Genomic DNA, 25,243 nt, shown 5'->3' with positions numbered 1-25,243 from the left:
AGAGTCTATGACGTGGCAGGGGAACGGGGGTGGCTGGGAGGTGTTGCAAGGGGATATATAAGGAGGTCTGGAAGACCAGGTGGAAGAAGAAATTTGGAATCCAGTCAATAATCTTGACAACGGCAAAATGATAGCCATGAATTACAGCTCCCTGGCCATCAGCTTCTTCTGCCTCTTAGCCCTTTCATCAGCCTGCTATATCCAAAACTGTCCCATCGGAGGGAAGAGATCGGTGCTGGATATCATGGATGTCCGAAAGGTAAGCCTTGCAGTCATTTGTCAATTCTTTACAATAATTTTGGAAACTTGTGTTGTGGGGTCAATGCATCTTAGTTCACCATGCATGATGCTGTCTTGGAAGTCCATTGGATCCATTGAGGTGGTTTTATGAAAGGCGTTCAGAATCTTGCGTGATAATTCACATTTGTTATCCAATCATGTGACCTTGAACACCTGTGAATCTTGTCACCTTGAACATTTAGATGCTTTTGACATGAATAAGTCTAGTATTTTGGAATTTTTTGAGGTAAATTAGCTCAAGCTCTTTAGCAAATCTTCTCATAAATATATAGCTATGGTGCTTCATATAGATAGAAAAACAGTGCACATGAAGTCAAAACTTTCTCTAGTGTAGGTTTATGCAGTCAGTTGTTTAAAGGCTGCTGGTGGTTTTCACTACTTCTGGCTGAACACTAGAGCAGTGTTTTTCAACTTTTTTTGAGCCACGGCACATTTTTTTACATTGAAAAAATCCTGCGGCACACCACAAATCAAAAATGTTACAAAATGACACTCAGTAGCTAATTCTTTTGTCTCTAAGAATAAACAAGAAAACTATGTTACCTACTGCCACCCACTGACATGGAAGAGTATTACATTACTCTGCCAGTCACTACAGCACAGACACTCGACAATGGTAATTAGATAATTTCCCACGGTACACCTAAAGATCTCTCATGGCACACTAGTGTGCCGCGGCACAGTGGTTGAAAATCACTGCACTAGAGGACAGCAGATTGGCTACAATGTCAGCTTCCTGTTCTTTTAAGAAAACTACATGTCCCATGATTCCTTGCATTGTGTATCATGGATGTGGGTGTTACATTTGTAGTCTCAGCTCTGTTCAGCACAATGGGATAGCTACAATTGCAGATATTCTGAACGGAGCATGAATAGTAGCCAAATGCAATGATGAAATGCAGTTATATATTGGGTTTAAACAATTGCTTTTTAGAAAAAAGATTAGGAAGGAAACTATCAATAAAAAATGGAACTTAAATGAATTTTCTGTATTTGACCTAAATGGTTCTTTAACTGTAATTTGCTGTGGGATAATTTATTGCTGTAACTTTTCTGACTGTCCTGGTGCCCACTTATATGGAGGCAGGATATGATGGAACATACAAAAATGTTGATACATTTTTCTATTTTAATACAGAAAAGTCACACTTTATATATACTCTAAATTTAGTATAGAAATTTTTAGGAACTGTGAGTAGCTCCATGGGACTTTGTAGTAGTGCTGATAGAAGCAGAGTGATAAAGGGACAAGCTCATTGATCTTCTGCTTCTTCTTTCACTTCCCAATCACACGCTGGGGATGGAAAAAAAATGTAGATTTTACTAAATTGCAGAACAAAATACCAAGACTGTTCCTCTTCCAAACAGAGCTGTGATGTTTATTTTATTTTCTGAGCTCATAACAGTTCTGATCCCTATTAATTATATATACAGTATATAGATTTTATTTACACTTTGCTGGAAATACAATTTTATTTTTGCATGTAGCCAGGAGATTGTAAAAACCAATGGTGGGAACAGAATTTCCCAATTATGGTTATCAAAAGCTGTTACCTGTGTAATCATCGTAACATGAGCTGAGCAAACATTCTCCATTGGGGGAAAAAAAAAGCAAGGGTAAAGGTGAGACCCTTACTTGTGTCTATATTAGGGCAATATCCCTAGGAGGAACAGGAAATCTCCCCAACAAGGACACACATAGCAAATAGAAGCACACCGGGAGTTCTTCCTATTCTCCTGCTCTTATCAAAACCAAAAAGAAAAGTTTGGGCTGAATTTGGGTTCTAAAATTGATCCATACCTCCCAACTATCCAGGATCCCAAAGGACAGTTCTAGAGTAAGTGTAAAATCACAGGGTTCCAGGTGGTAGCTAGGTGTTAGATGTTGGAAGCCTCCCCTTGCTAAGTTACCTTACTACTTTGCAGCTCTGGTTCACCTGGTTCTCATTTTAGCCAACTTCTCAAAGAAATGGTGAGAAATCCATCATTCTGTGCATATGTGTTATGCAGGGGGTGAGGCAGTGGAAGATCTTGGTCTTATCTGGATCCATAGAAGCATTGGGGACTGTTAGAAAGATGAGGAAAGTTGGTGAGTGGGAAGAGAGGGTGACTTGGATCCTCTGTGTAGGATGGGGGCTGATGGTAAAGAAGGAATAGCTGCAGTTTTATGATGTGATTAGGATGTTTGTGGAGCGACTATTATTCCAGACTGGTGCCAACATCCAGGGAGCTGCCATCTCTAGTTAGGGTCCCAGCCCACAAAAGTTTATCCTTCCACCCCCATCTAGTTATTCATACAAGTTTAAAAAAAGGAAATAAATGGCTCCAACTATTATCCAGACCTATAGTCATGTAATATGCCAGGTCTTGGGTTGTCTAGCTTTGGTACGGAAAATTGGAAGGATCTTCGGTATGTCACTACCATGTGATGTAGACACTTCTAATGTGCTGCTCAATGGTGGGATCCCTCCAGGTTCGTGAACTCACTACCGGTAGAGTGATGACATTGCAAAGCAGTAAACTAACAACACCTGTCCAGAGTGGTCCACACTCTATCCAATCACTGGTCTAAAATTCCCAAATGAGAAGCCATAAGGGTCACGTAGCAGTTGATACAGGTGAATTTGTTAATGGATGGGAGCACAGTGGTTTTGATATTAAGGGTGGAATAACATTTGGATTTTAACATGAACCTGTACTTTGGCAATTTGTCATCCCTCTTTACCTAGAGCTGGGGAAATACCTGGTTTTAGGTTTGAGGCACGCATGGCTTTCACCTTCAGATGCAAAACTCATGCTAAGCATTGCATGTGGAGGTAGAGAGTTGTAAATGTGCACACATTTTGCCCAATCTCCTTATATTGTCTGAATGGGCAAAGTAAAAGTTCACTTGCTTGCAATGAGCATATAGAAACATTGAGCATCACCCCAATTCTTCACTCAAAAGCCTTCAAACAACCTAAGCAAAAAGATTACATACACGGGAATGAAACTTCTTCAATGGAATTGTAACCCGTTCAATAATGTGATGACGTGAGCCCAGAAATGTAGAATAGGCTTATTTGTGCACCCTAATCTGTGACTGGTCATGGTTCCATAATCATTGAAAAGATGGCTTTGCATCTACTCCTACCAATGCAGGCTCTATTCTTTTTTTAAGAAGAAATGCTGTGAGATTCCATCAGCAAAGTATTAATTCATTTCCAACTGTAATTGGGTAGAATACCAATGGAGAGAGGTGTTTAAAACAGGTACCTAGGGGACCTCCAAAGCCTGCTAGGGGTCCTTTAAGCAATAAGCAGTTTGGGTCAGTTTAGGTGACACCAATGACCTTTTTGGCTAACCGTAAGGGTGACATTCTTCTCAATGACCAGCAATGTAAAAGGAAATCGTCCTAATGACTGTCACACTAATATATTGTAATCTGTGGCTGTTACATAAATGAGAAGATCCAGGCAAACAATTCTTTCTGATTTTATGGCAAGTATTCACTTTTATATGTATGTAGTATTTTTTGTTTTTACCGATTGCCTTCCTGCTCCTGGCAATGTTCAAATGAAAGAATAAAGAATAAGTGAGCAGGATCAAGGATCATTGTTGGGTCCTTCTTACTATAAACAAGTGAAGGACAGCAGAGGAGCTGCATTGTACAGAGAATATAAAGAATGTATGAATACAGATAATTGTATATTGTAGAATTACATTATTTAGGTATCATCGTGCTACAATCCAGCGACCAGCACGTAGTCACACTGTTCAAACTGATTTATAGGTACTTGAAAGGTTGTATTGATTTATTATATTTTTTAAACACATTGTACATCGTGGTGAATGAGCTGCATGAAATAGCTGTTTATTTGTGTGATGCTTTATATGTATGAACATGCATAGGGATGGTTGCAGATTGCTTTTTCTTATTTTTCTATATATTGACAATGAGAAGAATAATATCATGCTTAGTAAATCATATTAGAATATAAGACTGACTGCAAAGAAAATTATTTATTACAGGCAATTAGGACACAATGGTATTTTTTTATTTTGACTTTGGAACTTTTTGAGCTCACCTCACTTGTATACCCCCAATACCAATTCCTATTCCTTATTGTTGAGGTTTAGACTAAATTTTGGCATATAGTACCAAAACAATTCATGCAGCTTTGGGCTTTCTATTGGCTGTATTGGGTAAGGAAACAAGAATAGAAACATTTAAAGGAAAAGTAGAGCTATCGAAGGTTCATAAGGAACTAAAAAAAAACAATTTTTAAGTGTATGTAAAGCCAATGCTTACTTTTTAGTATTGGATAGAGAATTGGGAATAGGAATTTTTTATTTGTTTTACCCTTAATCTCTTGTCCCAAATTGACAGTAATAGAAAAGGGGCGATATCCCCAAAGTGAGGGAAATTCCCCTCTGAGACAGTTGTCACCAGATCAATTGTCCCCATGTCAACAAGATCCCTAAGAAAGGTTTTTATCTGCACCTAAGCTCTACAAGACACTATCATAGGTAAACTTGCGTGATCCAGCAAAACTGGAATAGATTTCATAAAATTATTTTCTAATCTAAAATCCATTCTGGGTTTGCTGAATCACCCAAGTTCTCTCATGGTAGTCTATCTTCTCCAGTCTTGCAGAGCTTTAATATATCAGGCCCATTGCAACAATACAGTTATATTATTATTATTAATATTATTATTAATATTATGAATGAAGTTTGAAGCTTGTGTTTATAGGCTTTGCTTAGGCAGAAGGCAATATCCAATTACATATAGGAGAGCAAGCCCGATGAGGAGAGGGGGCCTAAAGTGACCATGAAAGAGAGGTTTAAAGACCTGGCTAGACAATGCATCCTCAAGGCTTAAAATGTATTACTTTTTGTCCATTTTAGTCTTAACCATGTGTTGGTTTGTTTGCTCTAGTGCATTCCCTGTGGTCCAAGAAACAAAGGTCACTGCTTCGGGCCCAGTATCTGCTGTGGTGAGGAGCTGGGTTGCTACTTCGGAACCTCAGAGACACTTAGATGCCAGGAGGAAAATTATCTGCCTTCACCTTGCGAGTCCGGGAGGAAACCATGTGGGAACAACGGTGGCAACTGCGCAGCTTCTGGCATCTGCTGTAACCACGGTAAGAGCTTGCAAGGAGAGTTCAGACATAGCCACTGCTTTGTATGATACTCAAGCCAGAATAATTTGAGTAAACAGGTCAAAGGGCCAGATAACCAGGGTTCTGTAGTGCTGTCCAAGGGTGTCAATGCCACTTTTCCATAGATACAAAGAAGTGAGTAAGTGTAGTCAACCTAGAATGGAAAGTGTGTTAATAGCTGGCTCATCAGGTGAGAAAAAAGACTGAAAAAAAGAAAACTAATGCAGCATCAAGATCTAATGGCTAGCTGCAACATGATATTGTTACTGATATAATACTTTTTAACATGTGGAACCTTTGAAATAACTTTCACGTCTTGGGGTCATGATATCAGTCAACTGACATGAAAGTCACAAATTGCTCATTGCTTGAGGAACTCCTAGAAATCCCAGGTGGAACCTAAGGGTCCCATGGTTGATAAACACTGCTATACGGAATGTGGGACTATATGTACAGTCTGGAGCCTGAACGCAAAGAAGAGAATCACTTAGTTCACTGAAATGGATGGCTAGACTTTTCATATCCAAACCCGGATTTCGCACCATAACCAAACACACAATAGCCATTGACTACATGAAGAAGAGAAGACAATGATATATCTGTAAGGTGAACTGACATCTATTAAATTATAACTCCAACTCTGGTTAGTGCAGAGCTGGATCAAATGCAAGGTAACAGATGGGGACATAGAAGCTTTATACTCCTGCAAAAATAAAACCCAATTGGGTAGATCTGTATACTTGTCGTATGAGAAAGGAGCAGGGACTTGTAGGCAGTTGGTGTCTAGAGGACCATACCAGTATAGACAACACAAATAGGACCCCGATAGACTTCTTCTGTGCCTATTGCAAACCCTATCAATGTCAACTGAACTGATGTGTGGTCAAAGATGCTGCCATACCTAGGGCCTTGTTCTAAGTAAATCTATCTCTTTCGGCTAGTGGACTGCAAGCTAAATTTGTCCTTTATTCCTCCTGCAGAGAGCTGTACTGTGGACCCAGCCTGTGAACAGGACACTGTATTTTCCTAAATCCTGGCACACAAATCCTGTGATTCATCCAGTGCAAAACAACCAAAAACATCTCAGCACTAACACATGGAGGAGGATATGAACAGCCAGTGTATAGGTGTACTGTATGATGAATAAAGTATCTTGAAACAATATATGTGAGTTTACTTAGTATTACTTGGAAATGATTATATCACAGATTCTGAAGCAGTGACGGGAGGGCTTAAAGAGCATTGATAGGAGAGGATTGTGGAGCGGTGAGCATAGGAACTGTAGGGTTGGAGTGGCTCCTCTACTCCGGGTCTCTTTCTGATGACATATTGACCTAACTCCAAATATTATTACACAGTATTTATATGGGGTCAACATATTACATAGCGCTGTACAAAGTCCCTAATCATATCACTAGCTGTCTATCAAAGGGGCTCACAATCTAATGACCCTACCATAATCGTATGTCTTTAACACAGTCTAAGGTCAATTTTTTTGGGGGGAAGCCAATTAACCTAACTGCATATTTTGGAATGTGGGAAGAAACCCACGCAAACCTGCAAACTCCATGCAGATAGTCGAGACTTGAACCCACGGTATATGTCTAGAAAGCATAGAAGAAGGTTACCCAGTTGGCCAAACCAACCAATATCAACATTACTTCCCTGTCACTTCCCATACTAACCTTTCCTGCCACCTTCCCCTCTTTGATGCTCAAAATATACATTAAAAACAACATAAGAAGCATTCCAACTTTGGAAAGTGAAGAAGACATCTTGGGGGGAAGAAGTGCACTAGCTGCAATGGACTTTGCAACACACAACACAATGCAGATGTTAGATCCATGTAGCATGCTACACAAAATATATATAGTGCAAAGGGCAAGTCTATAAAATATATAGAGTGCCATAGTCAGGATCAAGCAATGCACAACACATAATATAGGGTGCAGTGATCAGGAGTATGTATCTTGTCATGGGAAGAAGAAATGTCCTGACAATGGTGGCCAAATAGGGCCATAGGAGGATGGAAAATGGGGAAGCACACATGGACATTAGTGGGGGCTGGAGAGGTACAGTGGTGTGAGTGAAGGGCTTGAATGATAAACCAGGGATCACTGGGGGGTCACAGGAGTACACTGGGGGTCAAAGGGGGCAGATTAGTGTAGATTTGTGGGGGCTGTAGGTTTACAGCAGAGATCAGTGGGTCAGGAGTACATTGGTGTTAGTAGGAGCTGCAGGAAAAAAGTGGTGGTCAATGGAGGCTTTAGGAGTACACTGGAGATCAGAGGGTATACTGAAATACCTAAATACATTTGGGTCAAGTCTAAACCCACTGTAAACTGTAGGGAATCATAGAGAAAGATATTTTTAAAGGTTAATTTTACTGGCAACATTTACTGCTGGGAGGAATATATATGTTATAGTGATTATGGTGGTTTTAAACTTTTTGGAGAATTTTTTGCTTCATGGTGCCAGCAGCCAGATAGGGCTTGCTTTAAAGTGAATTTACCTATTTTAAAACCTTGCAAATGCCCATAACCTGGCCACAGCATAATCTCAAAAGTATTTGAAAAAATTTGAAAGGACCTTGAATGGCCCCCTTATAAAGGTCCTATTGTAAATAAATGGGCTGCACCCTGCAATGGGGTCCATTGTGACTTTACTTGCTGCATTTTTATACTGGTTATATAACCTAGATCTAGCATCTAACTACAATCAGGAAGAAAGTCGATGTCAGCTGATATGTTTGCCAACATTTGTCTCATATGCCCTCAGATGGCTTATTCTAGCATATTAGACATACACTAGGGTCTGCACAGCTGCATACTAATATTTAATGCTGCAATCATGTAACAATACAACACAATAAAACAAAAAATATATTTAAATTATTTTTGAATAATTACTAACAAAGCCTGGACATGCTCAATTTAATCCCTCTTCTTTATACTTCAATATAAAGCTTTTTGGCAGGGTCCTCTCCTCCTCCTATTTCATTGTTTGTATCTGTCTTTCATTTGCTACCCTTTTATACTTTTAATAATTTTTGATACTTTCAATAATTTTATACTGTTTATTATTACTATCATTATTATTAATAATAATAATAATAATAATAATAATAATCATCATCATCATCCAAATTATTCTTTATTCCATGCCAATTCCCTCTACCTGTCCATTTCCCAGTTTCAGCTTCTTGTATGGTGTACTAATACTTTGTCTCCATCTAGTGGTCAAAATACAATTTGCACTAGCAAAAGTTAATGCCTGTTTTCATATTGTGTTTGGTTGGGCTAATACAATTTATAATTTTCTAAAATATAAGAACAAAAATACCAAACATTTACTGCTAAATATTATTCATTTTTTCGTTTAGTTATTTTCTTTTGATCAGAAGCATAGGATTTAAAAAAAAGAGGCAATGCTGAGAAATTACAAACATTGCAAGCAGATTTTAGTATACTAGTATACTGCTTTCTACATCCCTGTTGGATTTACCACTGCTGAAGCTGGTAGATAAAAAGGATTTGACCCATTCTTAGCTATCCAAAGTTTAGGAGCCTACTTTAAACCAAAGATGAATGCAGAACTAAACCCACCTCCAGACACTGGACATTTTTGATCCCCCAAATTGGTGCTAACATCTCTATTTTCCCCAGTGTGGTGTCTTTAGCGATCTTGATTGGTGGATTTGGGAATACAGAGCCCCGATAAATGCTCAATGATCATGAAAACTTTTGTAATACTTTCAGGACTTTAGGGAACCCATTCTATAATTCCTATATCCACAGATCTCAGTATATTAGTGTGGTGATCAGTACTAAGAATGCCTCTAACATTACTGGCTATTGGGAAGAATGTCACCATTACAGCCAAAAAGAGCATTGGTGTCTCTTAAAAAGTGAACTGAGAATTAACAATTCCTCAAGGAACCCCGCTCAACCTCTGGAGGAACCCTCGCTGGGAAACTCTGATATAGATATTAGCAGCCTGCACGGATTATTAGGGAAAGTGGAGGTTGGGCTCCTATTATCCCCCTGCATGTGTCTGATGTATTACTGCCCCTGCCCATGCAGTGTCACTATTGCCAATTTAATTTCTCATGTAGCCAGGGACCAAAGAATACTTTCTTACATATAAATAATACAAACACCAGTGGTCCTATTGGATGGTGAGAGATTAAAACAAAAGGAAAAGTGTAATAATTCTACTACTACAAGATAGGCTAGGGAGTAATCATTTCAATCACTTGCATTCTGCTTTTTTTATGTGTGCTTTGTCTCCATCTAGTGGTCAAAATACAATTTGCAACAGTAACATATAGTGCTTGATTGTTCATCTGGGGTACCCATGCAATTTCTAAGCAGAGTGCCATTTTCTGAAATTTATAAAACATATTTAGATATTATTATACTGGTTTTTATAGCATACTCTCCCAACTGTCCCTGATCTGGAGAGCCTGTCCCTCTTTCAAGTCCCTCTGTCCTTCTTTTTTATTGGATATATAGACCTATATAATATATAATATAGATATTTTCTAACTTTAATAAATGAATAATAAAAATAATTTTCATATATATAATTTATATTTTTTTCATATAAAAACATTTTTATATAGAAAAGACACCCAAGGAATATAATGCCACGTCCTTCAACAATATAGAGAACACAAAAGTATAAACCTTTGAGACTTTTAAAGCAAAAAGTATATAAAAAAAATAAAAATATATAATAAAATAACTTAATTTTGTTTATAAAATCATTAAACACATTTTTGTTTTAAAATACATGACAAGCTACATCAACAGACTATTGAGGGATCTCCACTATTAGGGGGTTGTACTTGACAAATAAACTTTTTATGTGTAGAATATCTGTAAATATTATTATTATTATTATTATTATTAGTATGTATACAGGAACTACAGGGCACGTGGTCTGTAAAGGAAGCAGCTCCTCCAGCCTGAAACATGTATCCTAATTGATAGGAATCCCCTTCCTGTTGTATACCAATGGTTTTGGAGCTAAGATTGGGTGATGTTTTAGCTTGGATATATTTCGCTTTGCAGAAAGTAGATTATAATTCACTGGCATTTCTAATACCTTATTTGATAATATCCTGTTTTTAATTATTTTTCAATATTTCTCATGTCATGTACATGCTGTGACTGTGACTGTGTCTTATCTAACACTAACCTCTACTGGGAACAGTATATGGAGGAGGGACAATATGTTTTTATTCACAACCCCCTTTGCCCATGGTATGATTTATGTAGTGTTATAAAATGTCACAAATGTATTTCCAGCCAGAGATGCATTTAGATCTTTGGCAGGATCTTGTATTAATAAAGAAAGAGTTGGAGCGGTGCATAAAGTCTTTTTCAGCACATCACAAAAATTCTCAATGGGGTTAAGGTCTGGACTCTATGGTGGTCATTCCATGTGTGAAAATGATGTCTCATGGTCCCTGGATCACTCTTTCACAATTTGAGCACAATGAATCCTGACATTGTCATCTTGGAATATGCCATTAGGGGAGAAAAAATAATTGATGGAAAAACCTGGCAATTCAGTATATTCATGGAGCCACCTAACCTCTTTTGGGCACCCAACATTGCCAAACACCTTGAACTCATCAATTGATGCAACCCCAGATCAATACGCTGTCCCCACAGGCATACACAGCTTAGCACTGCTCCCACCAGGCACCCCAGATCATAAAATTGCCCCCACAGACACCCCAGATCATAACACTGCCCTCACAAGCATCCAGATCATAACATTGACCCCAGAGGCCCCCAGGTCATAACACTTTCCCCACAGACACCCCAGATCATAACACTGCCCCTACAGGCACCCCAGATCATAATACTGACTGTACAGGCACCCTAGATCATAAGACTGTCCCAACAGGCACCCCAGATCTTAATACTGCCCCAACAGACACCCTAGATCATAACACTGCCCCCAAAGGCACCATAGATGATAAGACTGTCCCCACAAGCATCCAGATCAAAACACTGACCCCACAGGCCTCAAGATACTAAGACTGCCCCCACAGACACCCCAAATAATAACACAGCCCCCACAGGCATTCCAGGTCATAACACTTACCCCACAGACCCCTTTTTGGACCTTTTTGGATAAATATATATAAATATACATACATATATCTATATATATATATATATATATATTGTGACACCAAGGCAGGATTGGAGGTGGAAGGGAGATATATTTGCCCAAGATTCCTCTCTTGTGTGAAGTAGCAGGTGGAAGACTCTCACCTGTGAGATAATTAATGAATAAGCACTGAGGGTGGGGATATAACATAGAGCCAGGAGCTCAGTCAGGAGCTTAACTTGGAGAGACACAGACAGGGGTCTGTGCGGGCTTAACTTGCCTTGGAGAGACACAGACAGGGGTTTGTGTCAGTGCAGCTCTATTTGGAGAGAGCTCTGTTTGAAAACACAGCCAGGTGAACTGTGGGAGTGAGCTCTGCTGGAGACACAGACAGTCGGTCTGTAAGAGGCTCGGCTGAGAGACTCAGAAAGTCAGTCTGGGTGAGTGAGCTGAAAAGTGAGCAGAAGGTTGCTGAAAGCTTTGTTTGGAGCTGACAGGGAGAAGCCCTCCAGCTGATAGACAGAAACGTCAGATGTATAGCAAGTGCCGGACAGGCGAGGTTTTCTTTTGCTATTTTTGTTATTTTATCTGCAACCTTCAAATAAACCTGCTTAACACCTTTACCGCAGTGTGTGATCTGAAGTGGATGAATCAGACAAGTGTCCTTTGACCCCAGCAAAGGTGATCCTAAACCTAACCCCTCACAATATATAGTTATATATATATATATATATATATATATATATATATATATACCTCAAAATGGGCTGGGATTAATGACATCACAGGTAATAAATGTTTAGATATCTGCTAATTGCTTTAAGATTTATTCAAAAAATAATAAATATGATGTCTTAACGCCCAGCCCATTTCTTTGGAATGTCCCAAGGGAGAGGAAAGAAAGAGCTATAAACAGACTAATAATTAACAGACTGTACTTGGACAAATAAACCCCTAGTGAAAAAAACCTTGAGTAAAAGCCTTTTATGTAATATAATATTCTTATTTTTCAGCAAAATAACCCATAGCAGCCAATCAAAAATCCATCTTCCATTATTCTGAGTGAAATTTGATTGGTTACTGTGTTCATTATAATTATACATTTGTATATGGAGCAAAGTGGAACAAATCAAGAAGATAGAAACAATAAAAAATACACAACAACTCAACCGTTTCCCAAAACGACTTTATTTTAATATCATCTTTCTTTATTTCTAGTCGCAAATCTTTCTGTAAATCCTTATAGAAACATACACTCCATGTTAGTATTGCTAACATACAAGCGTACATACTTTATATACAGAAATAGTCCTATTTATATCAAAGTACACTTGATTTTTTTTTACATATATAACGTAGCAGCATATCAAATAAGAATAAAATTCTATTCAACTCTGGTACCAGGTCACATATTTAAAACTTTCAGTGATTTCTTGCTCAAAATTTTTATTTTATTCCTTTTTAATAATGTATTTTAACGTGCACCGTCATACAAACACAGCCATGGTGGCCACATGGTAAGCCAAACCATGGTCAAGGCCAAGCAACAACCTGTTGCTGTGCTTCCGATGAGCTTACAAAATGGCGGCTGTCGCTCTGTACAGGCCAAAGGTGCACCGTGATTGTTCACAACCCCCAAATACATAAAATATACATGTGTAAGTGAGCTATGGCATACGCCATTGAGTTCAAAAGGTGAAACATTCAACAATAAACTGGGTGATATCATAGTATACCTCTTCACCAGTAAATCACTGACAATAGTTCATACGGCATCAACTACTAATTAATGTAACAGAAAATAGGTTTTCACATAGATTCTTTCTCATAAACACCCCGGCGCTGTCGGCAGGGCTTTTCCATATAAAATTAGATATTTACAGTTATTTGCCTATTTGTAGAACTCTTTTAGTCCTGTGCATGCACACAACAGGCAGCTGGACACATGCGCACGCGTGCACTTCTACACGTAACCACACGCACTCCCACACACACATATTTATTGCAAACTTCCCTCGATGCTCGGTATTGTGTGCAGGGCATAGCAAGAGTGCCGAGTATATAAAAAGGGGGGGAGGATAGGGCGGCCATTGTGCATAAAAAAGGGATTGTGACATTTGGGTTGCAAAATCGGTTGGCTGTTTGCTTTCCTAAGCCGCAGCTGGAACAGGAAAATGTTGAGTTGGCCTTGGCAAGGTAAACTAATTCCTGCTTGAGATCTAAAGGTCTGCAGCTGGCAAAAACTATTGGCAATATCACAGTGGATTATGACTTCCCCCATAGCAACCAATAAGACACTTTTTTTTTGGTTTTCCAACCATTGGAAACCATTGGTACCATACACAGTTACTTTTAAGGATGGAGGCCTATTGTACCCAACTGAATTCATATTGTATTTGGCATGATTGGTGAAAATGAGGCTTATTGTTAATGGTAAAATTAAAAAAATACCAGAAGGGCATGATTTTTTTTCCCCAGAAAAGGTGGCAAGTCTAGTCCCAGAGTATATTTGAAGTCCACTTTAAAGGCCTTTGGAAACAGTTTTGCCAAATGTTCACCAACTGTTGTCTCTTAAAAAAGATGTTTGCTGGCAAAGTGCACTGGAGCACTGGAGTACCTTCAGAATGCACGGTGCTCAGGGCCACTACCAGAAATTTCTGGGTCTCCTACTAGGTCAACTTTTTGGGCCCCTTTCCCTCATATCTAAAAGTTCCAGCATTGCAAAAATCAAGCTCTTTGATCAGAGCTTGGCACAGAAGTTTCTGTTGTCCTCTTCTTCTACACCACAAAGATGTGAATAGGGTCTAACTTCTAGTGTCCATTATCACCATGGTAAAAATTTACAGAAAAGCTAAAGTTTTTTGTAGCTGTTACTGATTCTTTAGCGGGATAGTTTAATTCTTTAGGATGGGTTTTCCCCTAACTATATAGAGATTTACTCCCACCCGTTGTACTTCCAAAATAAGAAACAAGGGGAAATCTCTCCAACTGGAAACACCCACAGCAAATAAAACATAATGGGAGTTGCCTATAGATTATGTGATATTTCCATTAATTTGTCCTCTCTTGTGTGCATATTCATATTGAATTTTACAAGGCTGCTTCACCAAGAGACGTCACTGTTGTTAAAAAATTTTTTAGCATACATTATGAACAAGTCAAACAGTTCTGCAATAAGATCTGCAAAATCTAGGGACCTGGATATATATGAAAACATTGCTTTTTTAGAGATTCTAAATCAGTTAAGTGCAATTTTGGCACACATTTTCACAGTCCATCAAAATATATTTTGTAGACATTTTACACCAGTATAGAAAGTTGTCACCCTCAGCTTGGGGCTTTTCTTTTTATAAATGGAGAGAAGCCTTATAAGTAAGGCTTTACTGGTTTCTGTAAAGGTTCTGAGCCACCAAATATTATGCATTTATTAAAGCGCTCCAAGACTGGAGAGGATAGACCATCATGGGAGAGCCTGAATGAAAAATTATACATAGACAAACATTAAATGTGTTTTTTTTTGTAGGGATAAAGAAACAATGGCAACATCAAATGTTTTTGTTAATAAGGCTTAGATTTAAATCTGGGGAGAAAAATTTAAACAAAGGCTAGAGGGGGCTATGAAGCTCTTTTGTTTAGTGAACCTATTTTCGGACAACTTATGATGCCTGATTTTAGGCAGGACTATTCCCTATTACAAATAATCAATCAAACTTTTTTACAATATAAGAACTCAGTTTTCAACTGTTGTCAATGTTCTAATGTGCTCATCAGTCTTGCACACTCCTTAATATTACTCAATTTTCTAATTGTCCCTAACATTAAACTTCTAATTTTTTTCCTTTCTGTGTGTGTTACATATGTTATTGAAAGCATTTTGTTACAGCAAGTGCAAAACAATATCTATTGATCCGGGATCTCCATCGGAAATTTCTGGGCTCCATACTCGGTAAGCTTCCTAGGCCACCCAAAAGTTCGTGCAATGCAAATATCTAGCTCTTCTGATTCAAGGGGAAACAGAAGTACCCTTTGTCTCACACTAATGGTAGCCTTGTATTGACCTTGTGTCCTGTGCGCTCTGACTACATAGCCCTTTTCTTATCTTGGACTGAAGTCAATTAGTCCATGTGTTGACTATGAACAGACAGTAGAGTGGTTGGGTAGTTGACCAAATGACTATGGGCACTCACTCTACAATTGTTTTGAAATTTCAGTTTACAAAAGTAAATTAGCAGTTGAATGGGTTACTTGCAGATCAGAGGGTATTGATTTGTACTTGCAGGATATTTAAAGAGAGACATGGAAACATTGGCATCCAGAGATGTCCTGCATATTGTTTTTACTTATTTTGTCTTGGTATATATTTTATTCAGTTATCAGACCCATAAAAGGGAATGAGGACCCAGTTATGGAAATCTCAGGTCAGAATGAACAGGAAGTGAGCAGACTAGAATTTTAAACAAACAAATCAATGGAACAAGAGCACAGACACCGGTGATAGCATCACATTCACCTCAACCAACTCTAGAAGTGGACACTTTGGACACCTAAATATCTTTAGCAATGCAAGCAACCCAACAGACCCACATAGGGGGTGATGTAAACCAAGAGAAAAAATCCAACATTAAACTTGCGGATCCAGCATAAGGGGTCCGTATAGGAGATGGCGTTGGATTGTGCATCTGACATGCTCAGGGATAGGCTGAAATGTTTGACATGTAGGCTCTAGGGTGATATTTTTGTGGTGAAAATGGACGATTGTGCCATTTATTGAGCCATTCACCACACAAGCACATATTTTGGGTTAGGCAATATAGTGTTGGGTACCAGTGGTGCACATTTTGGAAATGCAGAAGGTCTGCCCTGCAAACCTATTGTGTTCAGTGTAAGATCTGTTCATCTATCCATACCCCAAGTTATTGTTCCCTTTTTCTATCTTGAAAGTAAGACATCTGGACATATGCCAATCCACATCCTTTGGATATGAACCAGGAACATTCAGACTGAAAATAGGATGGAAGGAATGGTTATCTACAAACCACATGACAATAGATTTAGGAAGTTCAATATGATTCTTGCATTTTCCAGAAATTGTTGACGTTGACTCTTTTCCATTACCTCTTATAAGCCACCAGTTGGGCGTACTAAGAAGGGGCAACCTTAGTGAGCCATAGGGAATCTTGAGAGGTTGTCATGGGCAGGACCAAGGTCATGTTTTTTTAGGAAAAGTCAGGAATTAGGTAGAACTTTATTCATCTCCAGTTCAAACAATCCGACCATTCATGCATAATTTCCTCATATGGTGCTTCAACCGTCTAACTTTGTGACTGATTTATTTTATTAAAATTGTGCAAAGAACAAAACCAATGAGAATTGTAAAATTCTCTTCTAACCTCTCAAATTTCAGTGAAATGAGAACTAATGATTGGATGCTATAAATTATTGCACGTCTGCACTTTGCACATCACTTTTTGCCCTTTTAACAAAGCTTATCTCAGTATCAAATTCCAACCCACCCACAGTATTCCCATGATCAATGTCTCAATCCTTCACATTAACTCTCTATGCAGGATTAGTAAACTGTACACTTGTTGCAGTCATTGCAGCATTAAAATAAAATCTGATTTGTAATTTTCTCCTCATTGTGAACTGGGATTGGTGCTGGTAATAGTGAAGGATCTGAATAGTAACAGCTGGCTGAAAGGTCTGGGTGGCATTTTCTTGGCTAATCTAATAGTTTGTATATTATTGTACTCATGGTCTCTTCTACCAACTCTTAAAGAATTGGCAGCATTGGGCAAAATATTCTTGAAGACAAAGAGTGTTTCTTTGGTTTGATCCCTGGGATTGTTATCTGAAGTCCTCTCAGATGAGGGAAAAATTATTTTTAGCATTTCCTATTGTCATTGTGTGTGATTGTGAATAGTGGAACTGGGGATACCACCAAAAAGGAAAATCTAATTGCTTTAAAAAAAGCAAATTGATTAAAAAAAACAGAGTAGTCGGAGGACCCAAGATCATGATGGTAAAAACTGGAACCAGTTTTAGGCCAAAAATTCTGTCCAAAAAGTGTATTTAGGAAGCAAGCAAGGATGAGAATTAATTGACTAAACCTCCAAATTGTGAAGGTTATCACATGTTCACCCATCTGTTGCTTATCTACACTTAAAGTTGAGTTAAACCACTCAAAAAAAGTGAGCTGAACCACACAATAGCTTTTGCATTTCTAAGGGACTCCAACAGAAATAATTCTCCACTGATTGGTTGGGCCACTGCTACTTGCCTAATAAATTCTCCAAACCCCAAAATGATAGGATGAGCAAAGACAAGGCCATCGCAGAATGTTGGAAGAAGGTTCTGGAACATTGACATTCATCACCAAAGTCACTGTGTTTTGCACAGATAGTGTGTATCACATATTGTTTTGTACACTATCTATCTAAAAAGTCATCACTGCATCATTTCCGGCAAATATTTAAGTCAACCATATTGTGTGACCATGTGCAACTCTTTGATTCTCCATTAAGTGTTTCTATGGCACTAGACAAAGGTTTTCAGGTTTTTATCGGTGCCTGTGTTCCCCACATCCTGTTTTGGTCTCAGGGCAACAAGTGAGTAAAGCAACTTTACAGGGACAGGGCAAAACCATAGATACATTTATTATTTTTCACTTTTATATTCAAGATAACAAAAATATGTACTTGAGTTTCACCTAAATGGATCAACCAACTATTTATGCCTGGGCCTCCACCTTCTTCTCAAATCATCTAAATTTGGTAGATGACAAATGTACCTATTCCTACTTTAAGGGTGATATCACTGACCTTCTGGATATTCTGTAGGATCTAGAGCAGACAAGAAGATACTACAATCCATTCCCATAAAAGTCTAGCTGTTTTAAGCTGCTTTTATTGCACAGGAATCTTCCTGGCTTGTCAAAGTTGCCATCCCCACCTAGGCACCATGGGCAGGAGATGGGAGTAAAGTGTAAATTTGTGTACATTTTCATTGCTTAAAACAATGTCTGGTGTAGGCTTATATATGATATTTGTACCATTAAATGAAAATTGGCCTTGAAATGGCCATGAATTTTGTTGTATCTAAATAGATGGCTCGTGATCCAGTAAAATCATGTAATGGGCCTGATTTATTAAAGATCTGCACTGTTATGGGACAACCTGGGAGGTTTGCTTGACTACCCAGATTATGTCCATGGTTCCATTGACCCAGGTCCATGATAGTCTATCTGCTCCATTCTTTATTAAATCAGGCCCAATGTCTTTAGAACCAAACATTAGCCCATACTGATTGAAACTAGTAAATAATAATACAATATATCTCCACACACTAACAGATGTGGTCACCACATCACCAGATGATGCTCTATACACAGAAATAATGACTAAAATTGACAAATCTTCCCAGTAGTTTTCGATTTATGGGTAACTTGATATTCAGTTTACATTGGTGCAGAAAGTATGGGCAATACAATAGGCATGAATGCCCTGTGAATCCATGACCCACTTTTTATATAATCTTAAATAAAAGCAATTAAGAATTAAAATATTAAAATAATGTCCTCCAAGGCGCTTTCTCATATTAATAAATATTCTATCAAAAATACATCTGTTTGATATCCTTCTGTTAATCATTAGGAGTTTGGGTTACATTTATAGGGATGTCCTACATTTATAGGCACAGACTTTGGTGAATTTATGAAATAAATATATTTTTGAAAATGTCTTCCATAATGTATAGATAGAGCAACACATCAATAAAATATATGTATTAAAAATAAAAACTAATAAAGGCTACCAAGTCTTAAAACTTGGGTCTAAGTGAATATATTGGTCGGATTTATTAAAGATTTTCAAGATTGGAAAAGATAGACTATCATGGGGAAAACCTTGGTGATCCAACAAACGTATAATTGGATTTCTTAAAAATAAAAAGCTATCAGTTGGTAAAATTCTTCTGGATCCTGGGTGAGATTCATTCCAGGTTTGTAGAATCAGATGCCTTCCAGGTTTAAAAGATTGTATACTTTCCAGGTTTGCCGGTCATCTTATGATAGTCTATCTTCTCCAGTCTTGGAAAGCTTTAACAAATCAGGCTCAATGTAACATGTGGCCTAATACATTAAAATAAACACAGGTTGTATTTGTTAATGCCGGCACTACAACCCTAATTTCCCTGAATATTTCCCCCAGGGTTCTTGCTTGATTCCTTAAAACGGAGGGAATCCAACATTTTCCATTCGACCAAAGATTGGGGCTTAACATTGGAATCTTTACTTATTATTAAGGCTAAAGTGGACTTTTTTTACCTGCTGCAAAGAAATATTTAATCAACTACCAGCTAAGGACATAAAAAGATCAAGCTGTACTTATTATAATTTGGTTGTGAATACTAGAAGACAAGCAAGAATGACTTGTCTTGCTGTGTCTTTCAGACCAGAATGCTGTATCTACACAAAAGCTTGACCCACTGTTCACATTTAGCCTATGAAGAACTGAAGAAGTACATAAACACCCCAGTTATCAAGAAGAATAGTAATCAGACAAGACTTCCACATCTATGTAATATTCTGAGCATGGTTAGCTATCATCACCCTCCATCCAACTCCAACAAACTTGTGTCTGGTAATAGACCTTCATATTTGATGGAGGGGTCAACATTACTTTTAGATTCACTTGTTAGAAGTTAAGCTTTCAATGTGCAATAACACTGCATACATTCCAAATAGAAAGTGAAGCTAAAAACCCAAATTATTTACTTTTATATATAACTGTGTCAATAATTTTTTTAGGGAGTCACTCCAAAGGCATATTTCTATGTGTCCTATTCTATTATAATATCTTCAAATCAGCATATTTTCCCTACTCTCTTCAATATGTATAACTTGTATAAAATATTCCCAGCTCTCTATAATATTTTAAGCTGCTCTGATAAACAGAAAAGCCCAGCCTGATGGGCCAGGAGACCTGATTTTTCCTGGCTGCAGTAGGGTAACACTTGCAAGTCTTTTCTGTCCTCCAGCCTGTGACTGGACAGCCAAAGAAGAAAAGTGGAAGAAGCTGAGAAAGCAATATCTCTCTATCATTCTACTCTCCCTAATCATCACCAAATAATAAATACAAAAGGGTCATTTCCGACGGTCTGTTGCAGAGTCATCTGTCCTCCCAACCATTTTGCACAGGATTGAATGTGGCTGTGGTTGATCACAGCATGGTTCCCAGAAGGGCAAATTCCTCTTTATTCTCTGGAGGAAGAACCATACCACAACCGCAAGGACATTCCTTGCAAATATGTTGACCAGCAAAGTGATTTGCTGCTTCTGGGTTCATAGCAGCAGATTCCTATACACTTGGGATTGGCTAACCATATGGTTTTTCACCATAGTTGTGAAAGGTACCTAAATTGTGTATTTTCTATCTGCTTAGGGTTCAGTTTGTAACATTATTAGAATGTAATTTTGTTCAAAATAGAATGTCCTTACTTCTACGTAAACTTTTTAATCTGCAAAACACAACTTCCTCAATTTCTTCATGTATATAGAATGCCCACCTCTGCATGGAGCATACAACCCCTGCATGAAACAAATTAACCTCTGTATAAAATATTACCACCTACCATCGATACAGAATATTCCCAACACTGCATTGAATATCCAATCACATATTATTCCAGCCTTTTCATACAAAGTCTCCACCTCTACATAGAATGCTCATTATAGAATGTCTTTACCACCACACTGAAAGAAATCACCTCTACAAAAAATGTAAAAATTGCACTGATTGTCCTCACCTCATATGAAATATTCAAAATCCCTTCATCTATATATAGAATATATCCACTCCTTTAGCACATTTATGCCTCTCCCTATTTCCTTTCTACCAACAACACCGCAGAAATGGTCTTAACCTTTAGAAAGTTTTCGCCCCTACATACAGAACCACTGGAAAGAGTTAGAAGATTGAATGTATCCCCCCCATTTTCATTGAAACCTTTTGCAGCATTAACCAGAGACATCATGAGATTTACCTCGCAGTCAAAGAATGAATGTAAACAGCATGGCGTGCTGGCAAAAATATTGTTATCCTCTATTGTTGGAACCCTATGCTTTAATATAAAATACAGTTTCTACTATCCCTCTAAGATTTTTGGATAATTCACAGTAAACAGTGACTAGAGCTGTGGAACGTGTATCATAGGTAGATAGCTAAATTTCACCGCACAGCAGAACTTCCAATACTAGCCAATATGGCTAAAATAACTCAAAGTCCAAGTCATTTTGACCTTTCTTTCAAAGAGTCCGAAAAGGATTAAGGACCAGTAACAGTCACAGACCTGCATCTCCGCTCAGTCTACAATGGACACATCCATTTGGTAAATAGATAGTGCTCTTGCAGACAGAGGGAGATGCAGGGAAGGTAAAGGGGAAACAGACATATAGCATCATTGGCGGCATAACAAACTGTATACCATAAATGTTTCATCTGCACTTAGATTACAGCAAGCACTTTGTCTGATGAGACACCTTCCCAGTACTGAAGGGTCCATCAGATTCTAGAGTCTATGGTCCCTTCAGAACTCAATAGGGTCTTCTCCTGATGACCATGAGCTGGTTAGGTAGCACATGCACAGTGAGAAACTAGCTGTGTACACTTGGTCAAATGTCCTTATATTTCGGTGGACTCTATCCTCTCCAATCGGGAAGGTGTCCAAGGTTTCTTGTCTTCAGCGGGTGGTGTTGTGACCTTTGTAGTTACATCACTGATCCTTTGCTCCAGTTGTTGGTTTTTCTGATACATCTCAACGTAATTGAGCTGTAGCTGTTTCTGATATTTTATTACCTTTTCCTTCTCTTCTTGCCAGGTACGTTTTTCCTCCTCAAAGTCCAAAATCAGCTGATCCCTTTGTTGTTTCTCTAGAGCCAATTCTAACTGGAGTTTCTCTATATCTTTCTTTAGGGTCAGTACAATGTCCTCGTTCTGGCGTTTCATCTTGGCCTCATCACTCTCACAAAGCGTGTCTCTTATTTTTTCATTGAGTTCAAGGGCGTATGGGTTCTGACCTAAGTTTGTTAAGGTGTCCTTTAAGTCTGCAATCTCATGCTCGCATTGGCTAAGCTTCTCTTTCATCTGTTGAGCCTCCCCTTGCTTTCTTTGCATCTCATTCTCACAGATCTCCAAGCTGACACTCTTTGAGCTATATGAATCTTTAATGGAGGCAATCTGTTCCTCCTTCTCTCTCAGAAAAGCCTTGGCTTCTTTTAGTTGTGTTCTTAGGCCTACTATCTCATTAAGTTTCTGAGACACTTCAGACTGGGAATCTTTCAACTGTTGCTTTAGCAATGATATCTCACCAGCTTTTTGACATACCTAGAAAGAGAAACACAAATTAGTAATGTAGAAGTAGAATGGGAAATAATTATGGGTAAGACAAGTTGTACAAAAGGACTTTATTTGGAATGCAAAGGTGACCAGTTTAAGTGATCTTCTCAGAATTATTATTGCAGTGTGAAATGTCAAGATCTGAAAGCCACACTTTATATTTAGCTATAGTCTGATCTATTCTCGGTTATAGTATTGAGATTTTTGGATTACTGCCAGGTTCTAGTGTTAACAGCAGAACTCTAGGCATGTGACCTGCATTCAAAAGTTCAATGTTATTATTATACAAATGGATTTTAAAATATTTCAGGTTTCCTGTTTATTGGCAACTTTGTTGATTTGAAAATATCTTATTTCTATAGTATTTAATTCTAATTATGTTGTGGGTGTTGTAGAAGTTTACACTCATTGCGGAAAGATATTAGGAACATGGACGTCAGCAGGAGAAAACTCTGAGAACTATGGGGTTGATTTACTGAAAGTGTTAGTTTTCCTTTGGGCCTCAGAAGAAGATTTCCTAGGATCAGAGTAACAATCATTGCCAGGTACAATAGAAAAGTTAAGCATCTACTAATTTCATTTACAGATATAGCTTCATCTAAATTCTGCATTGTAGCCAGGCGGTTATAGTAAATTTGCCACAAACCAGGGCAACATGTGATGAAAACAATGCAAAACATGGCAAAAAATTAAAGTATAAGAAATCTTGATAGTTGCTGTAAAACTAAAGCTTAGTTCATACTGATCTCTATTTTGGCCAGTGGAACCACTAGTCTCATCAAAGTATAGTATCGAAGAAATAGTGATACTAGATTAGTGTCCACTTGTATCACAACATTATTGAGGTGATGATTTATATATATATATATATATATAATATAAAGTTTCAGAAAAAAAACAAGAGGAGTTCACTTTAAAAACCAACTAAGCAGACCCTCACTGAGGCATAACTACACAATACTACAGGCAATGTAAAAGGCCAAATTCTATCCAATACTATCAAGTTAGAGAACTATAACCATAATGTCAATTCCAGTTAAACAGTTGCCTGTTCATATGACAATCTATGAAAATTTTATAAGAACATGTTTTTCTTTCACCGTTCTGTTTTTGTAGATCATGTTTTGAATTACAAATGGAAGGTTGCATATTATAACTATTTGGTACATTATTATAATACCGTATTTGATTTTTGTGTTTTTCTTTTACAATTTCCCTTGAATCAATAATTTAAACAAATGTAGTGGGGACAGTAGCTAGTCACATTTGTATTTTTCGGTTGTTCTTTTCCAAATAAAATGGTCTTTTAGTGGCATCAGTTAATAAACTTACCTCTGTACTAATGTCTCCAATCACTAACAGTGCTGGACATACAATAGACACATGTCATGTCTCTACTCCGGTATATGTTTGCCTGGAAGTATGCTACAGCTTTGTGTTTTGTAAATAAGCTAGAATAGATAGGGGTAGATATATAACAACAGCACTGGTATTCATCAAACTTGAAGAACTGGTGTTGGCTGTGGCCAAGGAGGTTGATTTGTTCGCAGAGGTACAGCGGAAGTTGTTTATCTGGTATAACTAACTTCTTTTATCTCTCTTTTCCATGCACCTAGGATAAGGGGTATTTTGAGCAACTAAGCTTGCTTGTGTGTATTTGTGGTGCCTTGTAAATTAATGCAATTACAATGCTTTTTACAAATTGCTATGTAATAAACACACTTTAATGTATGTAATAAACACAACTTTTATTGTGCACAACTGCAGCAAGTAAGTGTCATACCTAGCTATAACAATACATAGTATGTTGCTTGATAAACCTGCACACCTAAAAATAATATACATTGCCTTTTAATATATTACATTTGCCAAAGCAGACATAAAAGGGTGTTGGAGTCTGTTATCAGCTTTGCTGGAAGCTGCTCTACTTTATCTGGAATTGTTTGGCCTAGCTCCAAAATTCCAACAGATATGACCTCTCAGCTTAAGGGTCTGTGCTGCATTGCTTTAGCATCAGTTTAGCTTTTTTATTTGCTATGGGAGTTTGTCTCCATCTGGTTATATATCAGTTTTGCTATACAAACCAGCAAAACCTTATCCAAAAATTAATTGCTAGATTTTTAAAGATAAAGGGAAGAAGGAAAACAGGTTAAGTATTTTAAGTTTATGTTTTATTTGTCATTCTCTGCATTCCCAAGTTCATCCTTCTTCCCCTCCATTTAAATATGCTAATTAATGTTTTCTGATTTCATTACAAAACTTATTTTATCTGGTGAT

At 37.8% G+C, this 25,243-nt stretch overlaps 2 protein-coding genes across 5 annotated transcripts in view; one reads left to right on the top strand and one right to left on the bottom strand.

The window, feature by feature from the left end:
- The first annotated feature begins 103 nt into the window (after positions 1 to 103).
- Positions 104 to 6,610, top strand: LOC140327840 (mesotocin-neurophysin MT). The gene is made up of 3 exons (XM_072407153.1): positions 104 to 259; positions 5,222 to 5,426; positions 6,425 to 6,610. Exons 1-3 carry the CDS (start codon positions 128 to 130, stop codon positions 6,472 to 6,474), a joined length of 387 nt encoding a protein of 128 aa, XP_072263254.1. The 5' UTR covers positions 104 to 127; the 3' UTR covers positions 6,475 to 6,610.
- Positions 6,611 to 12,742: 6,132 nt separating this feature from the next.
- Positions 12,743 to 25,243, bottom strand: part of LZTS3 (leucine zipper tumor suppressor family member 3) — a 49,132-nt gene continuing 36,631 nt past the window's right edge. For all 4 annotated transcript variants that reach the window (XM_072406646.1, XM_072406647.1, XM_072406649.1 and 1 more), the window contains exon 4: positions 12,743 to 22,954. In XM_072406646.1, the coding sequence (XP_072262747.1) occupies positions 22,253 to 22,954 (702 nt within the window). In that variant the 3' untranslated portion in view covers positions 12,743 to 22,252. The remainder of the gene's footprint in view (positions 22,955 to 25,243) is intronic.

The sequence above is a fragment of the Pyxicephalus adspersus genome, chromosome 3 (genome assembly GCF_032062135.1).
Source record: "Pyxicephalus adspersus chromosome 3, UCB_Pads_2.0, whole genome shotgun sequence".
Classification (NCBI taxonomy): domain Eukaryota; kingdom Metazoa; phylum Chordata; class Amphibia; order Anura; family Pyxicephalidae; genus Pyxicephalus; species Pyxicephalus adspersus.
Note: the sequence above shows the minus strand (reverse complement) of the source record. Positions and strands in the feature narration are given on the sequence as shown.